The following is a 20,074-nucleotide window of genomic DNA, read 5'->3' on the forward strand; positions in this document are numbered from 1 at the left end:
AATCAGCAGCAATTTTCGGTGACAATGCTGCCTTCACTGTGCTACCCCATCGACGACTACTGTCATAATGTACATTTTAATGATTCAGTGGGTCTACTCAAAGTATCCCTAAATCTAGATCCAACCCATAGTTCATTGGAGACAAAAGTGGAATATAAAATTGGATGCTGAGAATTAATTGCAGCCTGAATACAGGTTTAATTTTGGGCATGAGAAGGATATCTAAGTATTAATATGCCTGCAATCTTATTGACTGACTAGAGCTTACAACCCACTGTTTTGGTTTTAAAAACCAAACACACTGACTCTGTCACTACCACCAGTCAAAGACATTATAATCTTCCTTAAATTAAGCATACTCCTTACCAGCAAAACAAGACTGTCAAGTATTTCTGTTATATCCAGCTTTCAATGAATGCTGAAGGCACACCTCTTTACCCTGGCCTTTAACATCTGCTTATCTGTGTTTTCAGTACTCACTCTATTCCTGTGACTGTAATCTGTTTTAACTGTTTAATTCTGAATTTTAAATTGTTGTAACCCACTCTGAGGCCTGCTGGGTAATAAATGTATTATTATTGTTATTGGGCTTTTTGCAAAACGGCAAATTGATTTAATCATTCCAGTGGCAATTTAATACATAAGCATTTTGATAAGGTAACAGTCTCCTCAATCGTAATGTTTGTGTGAAAGAAAATAGCGGAATGTATACTGAATTAAAGCAGGTTGTTGTTGTTGAAGAAATACATCTCGCCAGAATAGCTTATTTGATTAAATGTATAGCATATTAAATGGTTAACCTGAGCTGTCAAGAAATGTACAGGAGTTATAGGTGAGCATTGACTGTGCTATGAAATGGATAGCCAAATATATCACATGGCATTCTAGTAGATTCTTGTGACATGCATAGAAAGCAAATAACTGTGGTGGACCTCACTCCAATCTTACTTTGTAAGACAACTGATGTCTTCTGTTTTTAGTTATATACATAATGTAGAATTCCTTTAAAAAATTGAACTAAAAGAGCAGCTGTATTTTATTTTAGTATTATCAGTTGTCTGTCATTGGTAAACTCTGCACTTGTGAAATGTAGGTTTGTAGCAGAGATAACAAGGAAATGATTGGAAAGTTGTTTGGAGGGGCCCATCTAGAATTAAGACAACCAGTGGGCAACCCGCTCACATGTGGATCACAGAAATGCAAAAAGAAGCGGTCTAAGGGATTTTGGGTGTGCTATACTGGAGGAATACACCCCACAGTGGGAAGTGAAAAAGGCAATGTGTCATGGCAGCCAAGAGTCCTCCAAACTGCAAGTGCCACGTTGGACAGATGGAGTGTAGGATGAAATGTAACACTGAACCACAATGGAAGATTAATCTGATTGAGAGTAACTGGCTCCAGAGTACTGGGGTTAAGTGAAAACAGGAACACTTTAATTACAAGTACCTTTTGGTCTACTTTCTTGAACACTTTTGCATTCTACTATACTCTACGGCCAAGATGCAGAAAAGTGCCACGACTCATGATCACTTAATATGAGATGTCTTGAATGAAGTGAAAAGGCAGCAGCACAACTCCGCAAACAGCTCTGAATGTTAAAACCAAAGCAAGGGTATATATTCCCTGAGCAATAACCTGTGATTGTCAAATAACATAGAACGAACTGAGTGCTGCCAGCCTCTTCTGCTAGTGGCAATTGATTAGAATGTCTAATAAAAGGAGCTCGCATAAGAAAGTTGTGCAGACTCTAATCACACTTAAAGCCTGTACAACATCCATGTGCTTCAAGATAAATGCCAAAGTGATTGCACAGGTGTCTGGCAATGTCTGTAACATCTGAAGTCACTTTGTGTCTGACCCACTGCTTTTGACACACCAACATGGCAGGGAGTAGAAAGAACCTGTGAGGCACATTGCTATCCCTTAACTAAGTACTGTGTAAAGCAGGCAGACCTGGAGCTCATTGTTCAGGTGTCTGCACAGTGAACACTCCAGAGACCACACTGGTCTGGAGGCTGTCTGTCAATGCATAGCGGGAAAACAGTGACCCATATTACAGTGAGATTTTCATGGATTATTTGCTGACCTATAACTAGTGTTTAACTGATCTCAGAGATCTTGTATAGCTCAGTTGGTTAGAGCGTGGTTCTTTTTCGACCCCCATATGGGGCAGCTGCATATTTCTGCATTGCATTGGGTTGGACTAGATGATCCTTGGGGTCCTTCCAATTCTACAATTCTATGATTCTATCTTCATGAGCATATCCTAAGATGCCTGAAAGACAAGAAGCTAAAGAACAACAGATTGTTTTGCAGATACAGCCTTTTTTCAATGTGTAAATATTGGAGGTGAGCTGTAACCATTGGGAAGGGGTGCATATGTCAGGAAGCTGATAGGAATAACATATATATATTGTATAATAAAGCAAGTCAAAAAGACTTTGATTTCTTAGAAACAAATATAACAAACGTGAAGTTGCCTGGGTGGGAGATACTTTACAGGAGCTGATGCTTCGCAATTGCATTGATTCTGTGCTTCTATTGTGTCTATTGGCTTAAACATATAATATTTGTGTATTTACATATTTTAAGGGATTAAAATAAATAAATAAATAATCCTCAGAAGAGTCCATGGATTTCACAGTGACACTGGACTACATGTATGATATTTTCTCTTTCTCTCTCTAACAGTTGATTGGAATGCTGTTGGCATGTTGCCTGTCCCGATTTATTACTGCCAATCAGTACGAGATGGTGTAACAAGGTGGGTCTGTATATTGCTTTATGCAGGATGTCCTTCCCAAAGTGACACTGATGCCTTGCTTTTCTGCTAATGAAAGCCATTACATAGCTGCTTGTATATAGTCAGTCAGTTTTTGCAGCTGGGATGAAAATAGTATAATCAGAGTTAATCAGAGTGGCATTATTAAAAAATAAATTTAAAAAATCCTAAATAGATCTCTTGATTCAGGCAATATACTGGATATATTTTTGTATCCTTAAAAAACAAAAAACAAAAAAACCCCACAAAAAGCCACCTTAACAATATCTGCATATCTACTCAGATGGAAGTGTCACAGAATTCAGTGGGGTTTACTCCCAGGAAAGAGTTTACGGGATTTCAATCTTCTGAAGCAAAATATCACTTACACTGCTATTCTGTGGTTTATTTCAATTCATTCATTAACCAGTTAGCAGCAAGGCAGCTAAGCTACATGAAAACCATGGGGGCAGATCATTAGGAGATTTGGAGTTAGTTGATGACACTTTCTTTCCTTTACATTTTGGCCCAGAGAGGCTGTGAAGGTTCTAAACCAGTGATGGGCTGGATGTGGGTTAAGAACCTGTAACTTAATTTGGACAAGGTAGAAGTGCTCCCAGTCAGTAGGACTGCTGATCTGGCAATAGGAGTTCAGCATGTTGGTCTCTCCTTGGAAAACCAGGTTTGCAGTTTCAGGATGCTGTTAGTCCTGAGCATGCTCCTGATTTCCCAGATGGCTGCTGCAGTCTGGAGCACTTTTCCTTTGCATAGCTGGAGTGCCAACTGTATCCATTTATGGAAAGGATGGACCTGTATAGCTCAGCTGGTTAGAGTGTGGTGCTGATAATGCCAAGGTTGCAAGTTCAATCCCTGTATGGGACAGCTACATATTCCTGCATTGCAGGGGTTTGGACTAGATGACACTCATGGTCCCTTTCACCTCTACAATTCAATGATTCTAATTATAATTGAAGTAGATATTGTGCTTATATTTGTTAATGTTTTCGCAATACAGGGTTCAATCCAAAGGCTTTCTTTTCCCAGTAGGAGGAAAGTTCTTCTGTTAGAGGAAAGGAACCTTTGATCTAACCCAAAGCATCCTTACTTTCAAAAGAGGATTTTTATGGTTGATGGTAACTAAAACAATCCCTTGTTCTCTCTCCCACCCACCCCTTTCTGTTCTTTCCAGGGGTGTCAAATACAGTGCCTGTTTTCAATCAGGAACTGGATAATTCTTGGAAGACTTCTAAAGAATGTTAGAGCACATACACAACTACACATATACACACACATAAAGCCACCACCTTCTAAACTCTGTACCATGCGTAGTGTACCATTCCGTGAAGTACTGTTGTGCCGCAAAAGTAGCCTGAACCATTCAGCATCCAGTACTGTACACTCCATCCTGAAGGCTCTGCATATGATGGCACTATATGTATGTTCTTGGTCAGACTGTAGTTGCATTGTAAAGTTAACAGAGGTAATTCATTAACAGCAATGATTGGGCTGTGCATGTAGTGACTGGAGGGCGAGATTAGCCTTTCACTATGGTTAATAAATGTCGCACACATCCATATTAAACTTGTATACAAATATATAAATATATATATATATTATTTGGTTTTTCAGATTTTTAATTTCTTGATTTTTGTTTACTGCTTTACTAAAGTTTTTCAACGTACCCACTCCCTCCCCCACAACTGCCCCAAGAAGAAATCAGTTACATAACTCACGAAGATACTTGAAAAAAGTCCAAAATCTGCTTGAGAGAAATTGTTCTTTTGATGTTCTGCTGCACCTTTGATTCTTAATGTTGTACACCTAGTGGGTTGCCAGTAGGCCTTTGTCTAGTGCATTCTGCCTCTGAATCTGAACCTGTGTAATAGTTACTAAGCTGTGTTTGTTTGCTTACTGTGAAACCAGTAATTTCTGCTTTTTTAAAAATTAGATAATTATGAACTAATCAAACTGTGCTGTAACACTACTTTCTTCTCCCCCCTTTTATTTCTTTTACTCTCCTTTTGCATTGAAGTTGCCACCAAATACATTGTCAAATCAATCAAACGTATGGGGGGGAAAGAGTGTGTGGAATATTTTTTGGGGTTGGGGAGCAAAAGTTTAAGACCTTTTTTAAAAAGAATAGGAATTTTTAAATAAGGCCTCTGTCTAGCATGCCAACAAGAATGCATTGATATTGTGAGTATTTGTGATATACATATTAATAAATGGAACCATTACGGATTTCTACTGGCCTCCATTTTATTTTTCAGCAATTACACAGACTTCTTTTTTCAATGGCAATGTTATGAAAGCCTGTATCTGCAAAATATTCTTTCCTACCTCATTTCATCCCCCCTGCCATCACTCTGATGGAGCACCATCTGAACATGGTTTATTTCAGGGCTTGGAAGTGTTCATGTGAACTTTATGTTCACACTGGATAAGGTAGCACTTCAGTTATCATCCAATTTTGGGCGGGGGGCACAAATCAGGTATGAAAAATTGCAACTACATAAAATACACTGCCCTACAGCAACATGACAATAACATTGTCTTGTTTCTTTTCTGGAGAAAAGAGATAGTACAAGACCAGCTGTATGAATATTGAACATTGTGTTGCTGCCCGACATATGTCTGAAAATCTTACAATTGCAGATGTGATCTGAAGTGTATATGTATATGTATGACATAATTGTTTTCTATTTCTCATATATAATAGATTTGCCTAGTATTCATAATTAAATTGCTTCTTCAGATGACATGCAAATACCAGTTACTACCAATTTCACTGTGTAAATATGTTCACTACCTGAACATTAAAGGTATGCTTGAAAGTGACACCAAGTACAAAATGCAAGAGCAAGCGGTTAATTTGAGTGAAGATAAAGGAGCATCTGGACACATCTCAGCTGAAAGAGACATTCATGACTGTGCAGCCTCCTGAAAGCACTGGTCCTTTGATAAACATTTAGGACCAAGGTTCACTGGAGAAGAGGACCCTGCTTCTTGGCTCTTACTGTCCCCTAGTGCGGCAGCACCAGACTCCCTAATTTTGATTGAGTAAAACAATTAGGTCAGGTCTTGAGAGGTCTCTGGGGCAATTTTGCAGCCTCATTTCCCTGCCTGGCAGGATGTCTGCCTTGAGGTTCTGACTCAAAATCCCAGTCACCCGGTCAGGGGAGAGACAAGGATGCTGGGCCCTGCATGGTGCCCCTGAGCTCTGGCAGTAGCAGCACTGTTGCATAACAGCATGATCTGCCAAGTGGGCAATACTCTGATGCTCAGGGGGATAAGCCCTTCTTTCTCAGCCAGATTTAACTAGGTCGTGAGGAAAAGGAGCTGGAAATTTGCAACCAGCTCATAAGGAAATGGAAGCATCAGTTAGCTCTTAGTGCTGCAGTGGGACATTTGGATGAAGGTGCTGCTGCCACAGCTACTGGGGGATCCTCATTGTGCTGTCCAGCAGAGCTTTTCCAGGTAATATAGGGTCCGGCCCAAAGGAGGTGGTAGAACTGACAGTAGCTCATTATGACTTGTTTGCATAACATTTTGAGGATAAAATTGCTTGCATCCACTAGGATATAGTGTCTGCTATTTTAGCAGCTGAATCAAGGGGCGTCCAGAGCACTGTCCAGTCCTCTTGTGTTGGGTGAGTTTCAGTAAGGCTCGAGGATGTGGACAAAGTGCTTGGATTGGTTAGGGCAACCACTTGCGCTCTGGACCCTTCTACCTCTTAGCTGATAAAAACTAGCAGAGAGGGGAAACCCTGTGGGACCATGCTTTCAGAGCAGCTACATTTTCCTGGCTTTGCTCCTGCATCTTTCGCAGCAGACTAACAGGAAGAAATTAGGCAGGTGGAGCTTTCTTCCTCATTGCTTTATCTCTCTGCTAGAAAAGCCTGCCTAATTTCTCTGTGTGCAGCTGCTGTTAAATGAGCAGGAGGAGAGCGGGCAAAGGGGGGCAGGAATGGCAACTCTAATTAAAGGTATGCTTTCACAGAACAAACTGGGCCCTCTTCCTGATTTCCGCTCAACGGTAATGCAGAGAGAGAGAGGCATGTGGAGGTGCAGCAAAGATGTTCCACTGTGGTGATTTTTAAACCATGAGTACCCTTTGTGAATCAGAAGTAGGGTGTCGCCTTTTTAACCTGACCTGCTCCAAAGCCTTAACAGCAGCCTAACAAGCAGACAAAGCTTCCTGGCATTTTGTGTCTTTGCCTGTATAAGCTTCCCCTGATCAATTTTGGTGTCAGGCTATAATTAAAGCTAGAAAGGGGGTGATAAAGCTTGGCTGTGCCTGCTTGGCAAACAGTGCAAAGGTCTAAGTGCATGTGAATGCATGTGGTGAACCTTCCAATGGCCCTCCTTTTTCGCTGCAAAGCAGTGTAAAGGGGTGGACAATTTGGAGTACAGCTGGAAGGGAATGCTTTCACAATCACAACAAGAGAAAGCAATGAGTATGGAGGGTGAAGGACAAAGCACTCCCTCTTCTTGCACCAAGACCCTCCTCACAATGCTGTTTTGCAATGAAGTAGCATCATTGGGCATTCATTGCACACATTTATGGTCCTCAAGTTATTCAAGTAATGCCAGTTCATCACTCCGTGCAGCTCTAAGTGCAGCAAAACCCATATTATCTGGGGACAGAGATGGGAAACCTGTGGCCCTCTGGTCAAATGTGCTGCAGGTAATGTAGAATTATAACTCTTGAAGGGGGAAAAGTATTGGGACTCCCATAGTCCTTGACCATTGGCCATGCTGGCTGGTTGGTGATGGAGATTTGGAACCTAAACATCTCAAAGACCACTGGGTCTCCATTTCTGCCTTTTGGAGTAGCAGCTTTAATAACACATACAACACAGTGGGGCCAACCTAGAAGGCTCCTCACTGCATACAATCTAAATGCATCTATTCCTCTCCTAAATTGAGGATGGGGTTTGGTTCTGTGGGTTTCCAGCAGAAGTTGACAGTGCACAGTGGTGATTGGCTCCCCGCTGTAATGTCACCAAGACTCTCCCCCCCCCCAAGTCTTTGATTGTTGTGCATTTATATATTTCTTTCTTTTTAAAAGACAAAGACATGAATGTTCATGTTGTGCTTTCAAAAAACTTTTTTTTAAAGGCAGACAACTTGCTTAAAAGATTGGGGAAAGAGCAAAACAGATAGCTGAGCTGGTATTTGATTTGCTGGTATGAATGCCTGCCATTTCAGTTACTAAGTGGAGCTTGCCCCATGGCTGAGGAGTGTGCTAGAACTCTGAGGTTTCTGGGTGCTTCCAGATGAGGGCTTAATATTGTAAATAGGTTGTTCAAATATTGCAAATGGGTCACTAGCAACTGTAGTTGTTTTTTTAAAAAAAGATTTCCCCTAGGAAGGATAAATCCGGATTAAATGAGAGGGGAAAACTGGCTGGCATTTTGATGCCAACAACCTCGTTGCATGGGAACATCCAGCCTGCAATTAGCACCCATCTGGAAGAACCCTGCCCTTAGCAAAGACCAAGCCTAGCCAAGGGTTTTAAACCTTTATGCCTTGCATGCAAGCACATCTCCAAATTATCTTGGACAAAATATTCTTTTCCTCTTGATGGACGTTAATTCACTTCCTTCCATTATCCCCTTGAGCAAAGAGTTTCCATCATGCTCAGGACCCCAGAACATCCCTCCCTTCCCTTGGCCCTTGTGCAGCAGTAATCCTGGTTGAGTACTTGGGGGACCAGCTATTGGGCTTTCCCCCACAGGGTCAGATCCTGCACTGCACTGAAGAATAGCACCTATTCTGCTTTATAGCATAATAAGGAGGCCATCCCTGCAGGAAAACAGTTTGCAAAGAAAGCCTGGCACACAACCTGCCACTTCTCAGCTGGCTGGGAAACTTAATCTGATCAAGCAAAGCAGAGCAAGGGTGGAAAGAGCTTGCAAACATTGCTTACTGAGCCTCAAAACAAAATTCCTAGTGGGGCTGTATGCAAGCTGCCCAGCATTGGTGCAGATAGAAAGTTGGCACCGCTGCATTAATTTAGAAGATGAACATTGTCCTGCATGGTACAGCCTCGAAGCAGCAGACTGGGTTGGCATTTGAAGGAGGTGTCAGCTTGCCAAAGCCAGATTGGCCAGAGCCAGCCTTTGACAAGAAGCAATACAAGAGCTGCAGACGGCTCAGAGAAGGCCTTGCTCTCTTCGGCTGGCTGCTCACTTGGCTTCCTGGCTGATGCTGAGCAATGTGGAGTTGCATGAGCAGTGGGAGGTATATTTGTTTTGATTTATTACATCTATATCCTCTCTTTTCTCTGAGGAGCTCAAGGTGGCGTACTTGGTTCTTCCCCCTCCTCATTTAATCCCCACGAAAATGATATGAGGTCAGTTAGGCTGAAAGGCAGTGACTGCCCCAAGGTTCATGGCCAAGTGGGGATTTGAACCCTGGTCTCCTAGGTCTTAGTCCAATACTGTAACCACTATACGACACTGCTTATCATTTCCAGTTCTTGCTGAACAGCATGCAGGGTTTTCCCTTCTAGTTTTTAGAAGGTACATTTGTGGAATGTAAATCAAACTAGCCTTATAAGGCTAGAAAGTGAAAAGGGGAGGGAGAGAGTGTGTGTTATTGGCAATTAGCACAGGTTTTTTAAAAAGTAATTAGCCCTCTTGCCCCAAGAATTAATGAATGTGTTTCATTACACTCCCTAAGGGATAGTCGGCCCAATAACAATCCACTGCAGATTAATGTGACTCTAAAAACTACAAGGTCTGAAAATGCAGACTGCAAGATGAATGCAGGTGGGCAAACTTACAAAGATGAACATGGGAAGAAATGCTTACGTAAAGATGGGTCATTAATAAAGCTGGATGGGCTAAGGGCATAAAAAAATGAACCAGTTTCTTTTTCTGTTATGCATATTCAACATGGGTAAGCATGGTGCAAACAAACAAGGCCAAATGCCTTGCTAGGGAAAATCTGGAGAAAGAAAATTGGTTTCCACTGATTTCTTGCTCATCTCAGCCACCAATGATGCTATGAAGCAAAATGTACCTTGGATTTTATTAGAACTTCACACCATATTAGGTGCTGCTTTTGAGGTGGTCTTGTTGAGCTGATCTATTACAGGATTATCTAAGAGAAATCTTGAGTTACATACAATCATTAGAAACTGAGTTCCTCCAGTCATTCTCCATTAGTTAAACCTTCTTGTAATTACACCCTCATGTGGCTAGATTTATATTTCACCACACTGTAAGAGCAATTAGATCTACCCCATCAGTATTTTGAAGTTGTATGGTTCTGGAAAATTATACCATGTGCTTTTGAATAATCTGTCTCTCTCACTGTTTCTCTCTGTGACACACAAATACCTCTTCCCTCAGCTTGTTTCAGCCACCATTTCACACTTGCCTCTGCTTCATATACCCCAGATATACATTATACACTACAGTCCTACACAGCCAGACGAATGGTTACTTCTGGGTTTTGCCAGTATGGCATTTGTTCTCACAAAAGGCAGTAGTGGCCACCAACTTGGATGGTTTTAAAAGAGGATTAGATAAAATCATGGAGGATAAGGCTATCAGTGGCAATGCTCTGCCTCCACAGCCAGAGTCAGTAATGCTTTTCTGTCCAAAGCAGGCATGGCCAAACTTGGCCCTCCAACTGTTTTGGAACTACAACTCCCACCATCCCTAGCTAACAGGACCAGTGGTCAGGGATGATGGGAACTGTAGTCCCAAAACAGCTGGAGAGCCAAGTTTGACCATGCCTGGTTTAAAGGAATAGAACACCAAAACTGCTAAGAATAAAAAATGGTCATAAATACAAACCACAAGAGCATAATGAATGAGATAGTAGCAGCAGATGTTTAAAAGTCATCACAATAGACCTAGGCCTTGCCTCCATATATCTTCTAAAACAAAAAAGGGGGGACTTGCAGTCTACTAATAGGCCAGAAAGCAACTTCCTAAGGAAAGGAGTTCCAGAGCCTAGTTATGGTGGCTAAGAAAACCTTGTCCTTTGAACCCACCTGCCTAACCTATGTAGGATACAGAGGAAGGCCTCAGCAGACAAGCTATCAGAACAAGTCACTTCATATACCATATTTTTCGCTCTATAGAATGCACCGGACGATAAGACGCACCTAGTTTGGGGGGGAGGAAACAAGAAGAAAAAAATTCTGAACCCCAGAAGCCAGAACAGCAAGAGGGATCTGGCTTCTGGCATAGCCTCTTGCTGTTCTGGCTTCAGGGACAGCCTGTGAAGCCTCCACAGGGCAGTGGGGTGCCTTCACCCCGCTGCCCTGCGGAGGCTTTGCGCAGCCATCCCCAAGCTAGAACAGCAAGACAGAGCGCTCCCCAGCACTCCGTCTCCCTGTTCTGGCTTTGGGCTTAGCTGCGCAGCCTGCATTCACTCCATAAGACGCACACACATATCCCCTTACTTTTTAGAAGGGAAAAAGTGCGTCCTATAGAGCGAAAAATACGGTAGGCGAGTGTGACCTTTAAATCAGTATTGAGGTCACAGATCATTGAGGGCTTTAAAGGCTTATACCAGAAAAGACAAGAGTGCCTGATGTGCTCTGGTCAATGGGGTCATGAAGAGTCGGACATGACTAAATGACTAAACAACAACAACAACCAGGAACATGAGTTGGTCAAACAGGAGGAACCAATGCAGTTGACACAAATTGGAATTATTTTTTTAAAAAAAACAACCAGATGTAAGTTCATATACCATAAACAATTCTGTACTCATCAACAAACTTAGCATGATTTATGTGTGCACACACACATGCACGTGCACACACACACACACACACACACACTCAAGAATGAAATCTGTTATGGACTATTGCATTATACGTTTGAATGTAAAATATCTCTTTTACCCTCTGGCAAGTTCTTGCTCAATCAAACCAATTTCTTCACTTGTGACTCTTCAACGCATGAGGCCAAGTGAGAAGCTGTCCCTGATCAGAAGAGTGACAGCCTGAGAAGCATAGGTATGTCAGCAAGATGCTCAAAAGCAATGAAAAGATCAAACAATCCCATTTCTCCCCACATTCCCTCGTCTCAGTTTCCATGGTTTAAAACAAATTAATCCAGGATGCTTCAAATTCTGAGCTGATGCTGAAGATATTAATTAAGGTGACAACAAACACTGGATTTAGATGAACAGTTGAGGTCCCATAACATGCATATGCAAGGCAAAAAAATTATTTTATTATGTTGCCAAGAACTGTGGAAAGCCTTCTGGGAGAAAGTATTTATTTATTTATTATCTCTATCCTACTGTTTGATTCCAAAGAACTACTCAAGGCAGCTTGTCTCAATAAGGTCCCAGAGCATTCAGCTGAATGCGTATGAGGCCACCACTTTGCTGAAGCCAGGCTCCATTTCTGCACTATATATATAAAACACAGTATCATAGTGTTTTAAACTGTTATGGCTTTCCTCAAGGAATTCTGGGAGATGTAGTTTGTTAAGAGTGCTGAGAATTGCTAGGAGATCCCTAGTCTCCTCACAGAACTACAATTCCCAGAGTTCCCTGAGGAAATGGATTGATTTTTAAACTACAGTGGGAAATGGAAAGCACAGATGGATCCCCAGTCTGTTCCTTTCCTGGACAGTTGACACCTTGGGAACCACATGTTGGCTGCCTTTGAATCCATGATGGCAAAAAGCTGGGATATAAGTGCTAGGGAGTAAATAGATAAAATTATTTTTAAAATCTAAGCAGCAAACAACACAACTATTCAACAACCAAGAAGCAGTGTATAAAGCAAACAACAAGGAGATAGGCGAAACAGACATTCAAGCAGTGGTTGTATCGAAAGATGGCAGTGCCTTCAGTCAGTAGAGGACTGGGAAGGGGAGGCAAATAAACCCCTTGGGATAGGGTGTTCCACATGAGTGCCACAATAGAAAAGGCCTTCTCCCTCTTAGTGTCACCTCAGCACAAAGCTTCCTGCTCACTGATAAAGTGGCTAGACCTGGTCTCTGTGGAGATAGCAGATTAGAAGAAGGTCTAGAAAGGGTAGAGGAAGTAAGAGATTATTACCCGAATTTCTACTGTGTAGTTGCTAGGAGACGAATGGATTCCATCTTGACTTATCACCAGAAAGGCTTTTATGCACATCTCCACTGGACCAGGAGTGCCAAGAATAAAATATATTGGTTTTTTTATTACACTTTTGCCCTCCCCTTTCTCCAATCAGTTCAGAATAGCAAAAATTTCCCTGCCCCCATCTTAGCCTCACAGCAACCCTGAGAGGTATTTCACACTGAGCCACTTGGTGAACTTCATGGCCTGTGGGCCGAAGAGGCAGCAAAGCCAGAGATAGGGTTGCCATATATTGAAGAGCAAAAAAGAGGACAGCCTGAGCCACTGCCAGCCTGAGCCGGGCTTGTGCGCCTCTTTCCCCAGCTCGGGCTGGCAGCAGCAGCGATGTGCAGAACAGTCCGAGCGCTGCCAGCCCAAGTGGAGGCAGAACGCCAGCTCCTACCTGATCTTTGCTGCAATGGCTGCACTCTGCTGTGGTGCTTCTGCTTCCACATTTCCTCCTGAGCATGTGTCCCCCTCCAACCCCCCCCCCCACCTCCCACCCACCCCAAACCCCAGTTATTTCCTTTAAAATGTAAAAATCTGCCTGGGTGGACATGTTGGCCTCCCAAAAGAGGACATGTCGAGGTTTCCCTGGATGTATGGAAACCCTACCAGAGAGGCAGTGGGAAGTGGTGGCTATCTGAAAGCCATGTATTTTATTTGTCTGCAGGTGACTACAGTCGTTATGAAATTCCTTTTCTGATAAAAGCAGTTGTCTGTAATAGACATGTGTGATATAAATACAAGGCACTGTGTATGCTATATTGAAATTATCAAGAAAAATTACTGTAATTTCAACCCACTTCCTCTTGCGGTAAATAGCATCCCTCCCATGGATATTAATGGTTGTGGGTTATGTACATGCTCAGTTTCTGGAATTTATGACATGGTTCCAAAAAGTATTGATGCAACATGAATGGTATCACAGAATGGCTTTCCTCATTTTTCCAAAGGAAGACAGTGTTCCATAAGCTTTCTTCCTCCTAGCTTTATCCCTTATTGTAATGCTTCTTTGATAGCTAGTTTCTCTCTCAAGCAAATCTGATAGTGAAACAGCGTTGTCTGTGGGGGCAGTGGTGGATCTTGGGGTCTCAAATTTCAGCAGTCTCCTGCATGACACCAAAATCCAGCACCCCTGTGTCTCTCATGCTCCATTCTAAACCACAGTTGTGGCTTCCCTGGCGGTGCTCCCAAAGCTCCACACCCAGTGCAACCATACTGATCACGCTCCCCTAAATCTGCCTCTGATGGGTGGGGGAGTGGCTTGGATTGAAGGAGTGGATTTTGGGTGATTGAGAAGTGCTAACTCAGTGCCATTAGGCAGAGTTATGGGGCAAGTATACAGGGATGGAGTAGAGGCCACTAGCATAAAACATACCTAAGGAGCACTTTCACCCCTTCCTCACATTCCTATATGCAGAGCATTGTCAGAAGGTCCTGTCTGCAAATTACTGCATGTTTTTGCAAGAAGACTTTGCTCCTTTAGAATGCACCTTCATGCACTCCATTTTCCTTCTATGTTCCTCCCCTGCTTCCCACTCCTTCTATAAGCTAAGGGGTAACATGGCTGTGCATCACAATGTATATTCACTGGCAAAACAGAGGCATCAAACTCCAGGCCTAATAACTCTGTTTCTTTGAAGACCATTATAATCACACCCATTAAAACACTGCCTCTTTCACCTGCATAATGTATTGTGCCATTCTGGATAGTGTCAATGACAGTTGACAGCTCTCTTACCCATTAGGCTATGTTTTTGCTGGATGCAGGTGTTGCTAATCTGATAATGTTGTTGCTGGTTTGGGTGTGTGAATGTGTGTGTGCCTATGCAAGTGACAAGTATTAGCAGGTACTGTGCTGTCTGGTATTCTCTTTCAGGCTTCACAGCTGCACTCGTACCTCATCCCCCGCCCCCCCCCCCAAGTTTATCAAACTTGTTCTTCCTCTTTTGTGATATGTCTGCAGCTCAAGCAACTGGATGTGCCCTGGCGTTCTGAGGTGATGATTGGCATGCCTAATCACTCTGTCTCCAACTCAGCACTGAAATTGATGAATGAGGGATGATTGCCTGAAACCGGTGATAAATTGGCTCCCACTGGGTGGCCTGCCAAATTTGGTGACAGAAAACAAGCTGTGTCAAACAGCAGGCTTTGTGGGCGCATTCTCTTCTGTAGCCATTTTATGCTCATCAACATTTTACCTGTGTATATGTTCAAATGCCAGGCTACGTGGTGAAACAGAATGCTCCCTGTGGCTGGAAGCTGAGTCCTAGTCTTCACAAAAAGCAGAGCAGGTGACTGTAATAGAATCCTGAGGTAGATGAGGAGACTGTACCCTTCAGACAAAGGTGGAGGAAATGCCACTGCATAAATAGATGGTTACAAAAATACTTTGAATGTTTCCAGACAGGTGCTTACTGTGAGATATTCCCAAACCTCTTTGCAAAGTTCTTACATTTTGTCTTTGCCACAGGGGGTGGGATCTTTAGCATCTTCCCACATATACAGCATAGTAGTGTTTGCAGCAAATAGCTTCCAGGGAGTACCAGGTTTCAGATGGGCCCACCATAGGAAAGATGAAATCTAGTTTTTAGGACAAAAGGAAGGACAGCTGTCGGTGACAGGAAATCTAAGTAAATCTTTAGAACTAGGAATAGAAAATGAGACAGAAGCAGGAAAGATAAAGGGTGGGGGAGAAGCAGCTCTTTAGGACCCCACAGATTCCTATTTTCTGGTTTCCAAAAAACTCAGTCCTCTATTCCAGCTATGATTTCATTCATTGGCTAAAACAATCAATGAAAAGCAAGAGCAGCTAGGCTGGCTCATCTCGCAGAAATCGTTTAGAACATTGCCTACACATTTTGCTTTATAACTTCCTTTTTAGAAGGGCTAGAAATATAGCTTTTTAAAGAAGAAAGCTCAGAATCTGGACCCCCTGTAGACTTAATTAGTCTCTCCTAGGTGCTTACAGGTATCCAGTTACATCTAGGATTCTGAGATTACAAAGCAATAGCTGATCCTCATTTTTGAAAACATAAATCTGTCTCATGCCTTATGCAAAACACACAGGTGCCTGGATAGGAAGGTGGGATTAAATATTCAAAAGTTGAACCAATGGAAGAGAGGTGCTGAAGATGGTCATTCTCTAGGGACAGCTCTGCCAGCTATTACACATGTGATGAGCACTAATCCTACTACTATGCCATCAAAACAGACACTGAAAGCAAGTGTGGTGTAGCAGTTGTGAGTGCTAGACTTAGAATAAGGAGACCCAAGTTCAGTTCCCTTCTTGCTCATTGGGTTGCCCTCCCTGTTGAATAGTCACTTTAAAATGTGAAGGTTCATTCTTGTTTCACAAGTTGTGTATGTCTTTAAGGGCCAGGGCAAATAACAAGACCCAGTCTTACAGCTGTGAAACATAGCAGGTGCTGCTAGGTTGTGCTGTGTCAGCAATTGGATGTAGTATATAAAGAGCAGCACCTAGCTCTCTCATTTCCCTGGGGGTTGGGTTGGTGGTTGGGTCATGTTTGTTGTTGTTATCTTTAGTGTAAAAGGAGTTTTTGTTTTTGTTATTAAAACCTTGTTAAAGTTTTTTGAGTTCCTTGTTATGCATGGTCTCCCCAGCAAGCTCTCTGCAGCGCTACTAAACTGCAAATATCCAACACTCCCCAGTCCCGCCCCCATAAGCCTAACCTACCCCACAAGGTTATTGTGAGGTTAAAAGGGAGATATACAGTTACAATATCCCAAACTCTTTGGCAGAAGAGCAGGATAAAATGAAATGGCTATATACCACAAGGTCATCCTAAAAATCAGTTTACAATGGCAGCAAAATGGGGAATATTCAACTAAGTTTTACTCAGAGTAGACCCACTAAAATGAATGAACATGAGTAGATTATTCTCAGTAGATCCACTCTGAGTAAAACTTAGTTGCCTACCACACAAAGACACATCAATACACTTTAAGGCTCTGCAGCTTGTACAGAACTGTTAATTGTCCAAAACTAGGCAAGGCCATATAATCTGTAGCCTCTCTCTAAAAGGAAGCATACAAATTCCACTGCCTTGGGCAGTGAAGGGCTACAAGAACAAAGTCTGTTTTGAGGTTTGGAAAAGGAGGTGATTAATTACCCCCAGCCCATTTCCTGTGCACGTTTTGAACAGCAAGCTACGGACAGGTTGCTCTTGCATTTGTATCTTTGCAACAAATACATCTATAAAGGAAGATGCCTGACATTTGGAGGGAGAAAGAGCAGGGAAACCTCTCTCCTTCCAATTCACATTTTTGCAAACCCAAAGTATTTAGTGATTCTCACTGTGAGGATAATAGTAATCATGAAAAGCATGCTGATGAAATACTGTATAGGGAAACTAATTAGTAAGTGTTACAGTGCTCTTTATGCTTGTTTACCAGCCAAGGGAACACTCGGGCTTATGTGCTGGTGGCAGATGACTAATGAATGGAGACTCGACCTGCTTTCAATGGATAATGACCCAACACATTCAGAATCTGTAATGATAAAATATAAAACAAAAAGGCAATGCCATGTCCTCCCTCCTCCTCTGTCTTTCTCTGTCCTCCGAACATGCATATTCAGCCCTAGAACACAATGGCTGTGAAATAAGGTGTCTGTATGTGTGCTTTTTTTTTACGGGGGACGCGGGTGGCGCTGTGGGTAAAAGCCTCAGCGCCTAGGGCTTGCCGATCGAAAGGTCGGCGGTTCGAATCCCCGCGGCGGGGTGCGCTCCCGTTGCTCGGTCCCAGCGCCTGCCAACCTAGCAGTTCGAAAGCACCCTCGGGTGCAAGTAGATAAATAGGGACCGCTTTCTAGCGGGAAGGTAAACGGCGTTCCCGTGTGCGGCTCTGGCTCGCCAGAGCAGCGATGTCACACTGGCCACGTGACCTGGAAGTGTCTCCGGACAGCGCTGGCCCCTGGCCTCTTGAGTGAGATGGGCGCACAACCCCAGAGTCTGGCAAGACTGGCCCGTACGGGCAGGGGTACCTTTACCTTTACCTTTTATGTGTGCTTTTAAAAAGTAATTGACCATGATCTAAAAATAAAAGACATGCTTAGGTCCTGCAATGGTAGTACAGCTTCTTACTTTAAAGACATTTTGGTGGTTCTTCTGGTTGAAACATTAATCATCCACAAGGGTCTACACCAGAGGTTTTCAACTTTTTTGAGGTGCCCTTGACCAACTACATTCTTTCTGCAGCACCCCTGTGGGGCTCAGGAGCCCAGTTATGTGACCCCTTGCCTGCAGAGCTGGCAGCCTCTCGCCCTTTTTCGAACACGTTCCCTTGTGGAGTGTTCTCTCAAGTCTCCTCTTCTCTCCCCTCTCCTTGGGAGTCCTCTGGGCAGCCACTGCTGCTGCTGCCCCTACTCTCTGAGTTGCACCCCACCCCCATCCCTCAAAGAGAGGTGCCTCGTCACACTGCCCCACAGATGCCTGGGACTTGTCTGTCCATTCCCAACAGCAAGGGCTGATGGACTGGCTGGCCCGCCTCCCTCACCCACTTGCTTGCTTGCTTACTCTGAGGCCGCCTCAGTTCCTGCTAACCAGCACCCCCTGGCCAGCTCTAGAGGCAGCATTCTCCTGAGAAGCTTGTAGCCAGGGCTGCTGCAACAAACAGATGTGCAAACCTTTGGGAAACAGAGATGCAAGACGGCATCAGAGGAGGGAGGGAAGGAAAGAGGGACAGAGGCCAGTGTTGCCAACAGCACCCCTGAAGGCACACTGGTAGGCTACGGCACACTGGTTGAAAACTACTGGTCTACACTGATAGCCATTTTGCAGTAGATTCCAATGTCCAGTCCAAATTATCAGTTGGTGTACTATCTTTTATGATATCATTGTGCTCCTGCATCATTCCCATGATGGTTTTATTGTTTCTGGAGAGAAATGTGGGTAGAATACTCTATAGATTAGATTACTAATACTGTAGAAATGAGTCCTGTACCATTTTTGTCACAAGTTTATCCCTTTGTCACATTCTTAATCTGAATTTTTCATATATAAAAAGGAAACAATATATTTTCAAGTCCTAACATTTTCTAGATTGCTGCAGGTATTTCCTTCCAAGCAGGTGGTTCAGTGCCTACAAGGCCAGATTAAAAGGCCTGTGTAAAATAAGGTACCAGAAAACACCTCTAAGATACCTCAAGATTAGCAAGGATATTACAATAAGGGCTGTACACTTGCTTGTATTGCTTGCCAACCCATCCTATTTGACACCCCTGTCAAACACCACACCCCTTACAGGTTAAAAACTTTCTCCCTTTCATTACCCTCCCCACCCCCGCCAGTGGCAGAGACAACAGGGGAAGCACAGAAAGGGTTGCAAAGCCCACCACACACTGACCCAACCTTCCTCTTTCCAGCCCACCTGTTTGGCGCCAACTATTCCCAGTTATCTCCGCTTTACCCCCTTCCTGGCCTCAGCCATCTGCCTACTTGCTTCACCAAAGCCAAATCATCCTGCTCTGCTGCTGCTTTTCTCTTCCTCAGCCTCCAATGCTGCTAAGGCTGAAATGGCAGCATTGTGTGAGATGTGCAGCATCAGAGCAGGATGGTTGCTGCCTTGTTCTGCCTTGTCTGTTCCTCTGCAGCTCACCTGGGTTGCCCATGCACTCACTCAGCTGACCTGCCTGCATGGGCTGCCCACATGCTGTTCTGTCATCATGCAGCAGTTTGTGTGGCCACTTATTGGCAGCCACACCAACTACAACATGCCCAAAGTATTACAATTTTATTATACAGTGGTACCTCGGGTTACAGACGCTTTGGGTTACGTGTTTTCAGGTTACGGACGCGCCGAAGTACTTCCAGGTTTCAGCGCTCGCACATGCAAAGAAACACTAAATCGTGCTTTGCGCATGCGCAGAAGCACTGAATCGCATCCCGCTCGTGCGCAGATGCAGCGCTGCGGGTTGCAAACACTGCGGGTTGCGAATGTGCCTCCCGCACCGATCACGTTCACAACCCAAGGTTCCACTGTATAGTAAGATAAACTTTCATGAACCGCACACATGAAAATACTTTGAGCACATGCAGTTGCACAACTCTTAGCAAAACACAAACAAAACTATTTTGGTAACCTTCAAAAGAAATTACTCTGAGCATGTGTAATTTCATATTTTAAACTCATTTCTCATTATTTTTGCTCACTTCCTAACTTGGGTCAGCCACCAGCTCTTAGCCTCCCTCCCTCACATGGCTAT

The 20,074-nt window shown here is 43.3% G+C and overlaps 2 protein-coding genes across 4 annotated transcripts in view; one reads left to right on the forward strand and one right to left on the reverse strand.

Annotated features, from left to right (window-relative positions):
* The window catches only part of TSPAN7 (tetraspanin 7), a 76,155-nt gene extending 71,153 nt beyond the window's left edge, over nt 1–5,002 (forward strand). Inside the window, exons 7-8 of the mRNA XM_083734640.1 lie at nt 2,692–2,764; nt 3,951–5,002. Coding sequence (XP_083590766.1) covers nt 2,692–2,760 — 69 coding nt within the window. The 3' untranslated portion in view covers nt 2,761–2,764; nt 3,951–5,002. The remainder of the gene's footprint in view (nt 1–2,691; nt 2,765–3,950) is intronic.
* Nucleotides 1–20,074, reverse strand: part of LOC310842510 (uncharacterized protein) — a 148,205-nt gene that overhangs the window by 108,561 nt on the left and 19,570 nt on the right. The gene's annotated exons all lie outside the window — the stretch shown is intronic.

The sequence above is a fragment of the Podarcis gaigeae genome (genome assembly GCF_964106915.1).
Source record: "Podarcis gaigeae genome assembly, chromosome: 4".
Lineage (NCBI taxonomy): Eukaryota > Metazoa > Chordata > Lepidosauria > Squamata > Lacertidae > Podarcis > Podarcis gaigeae.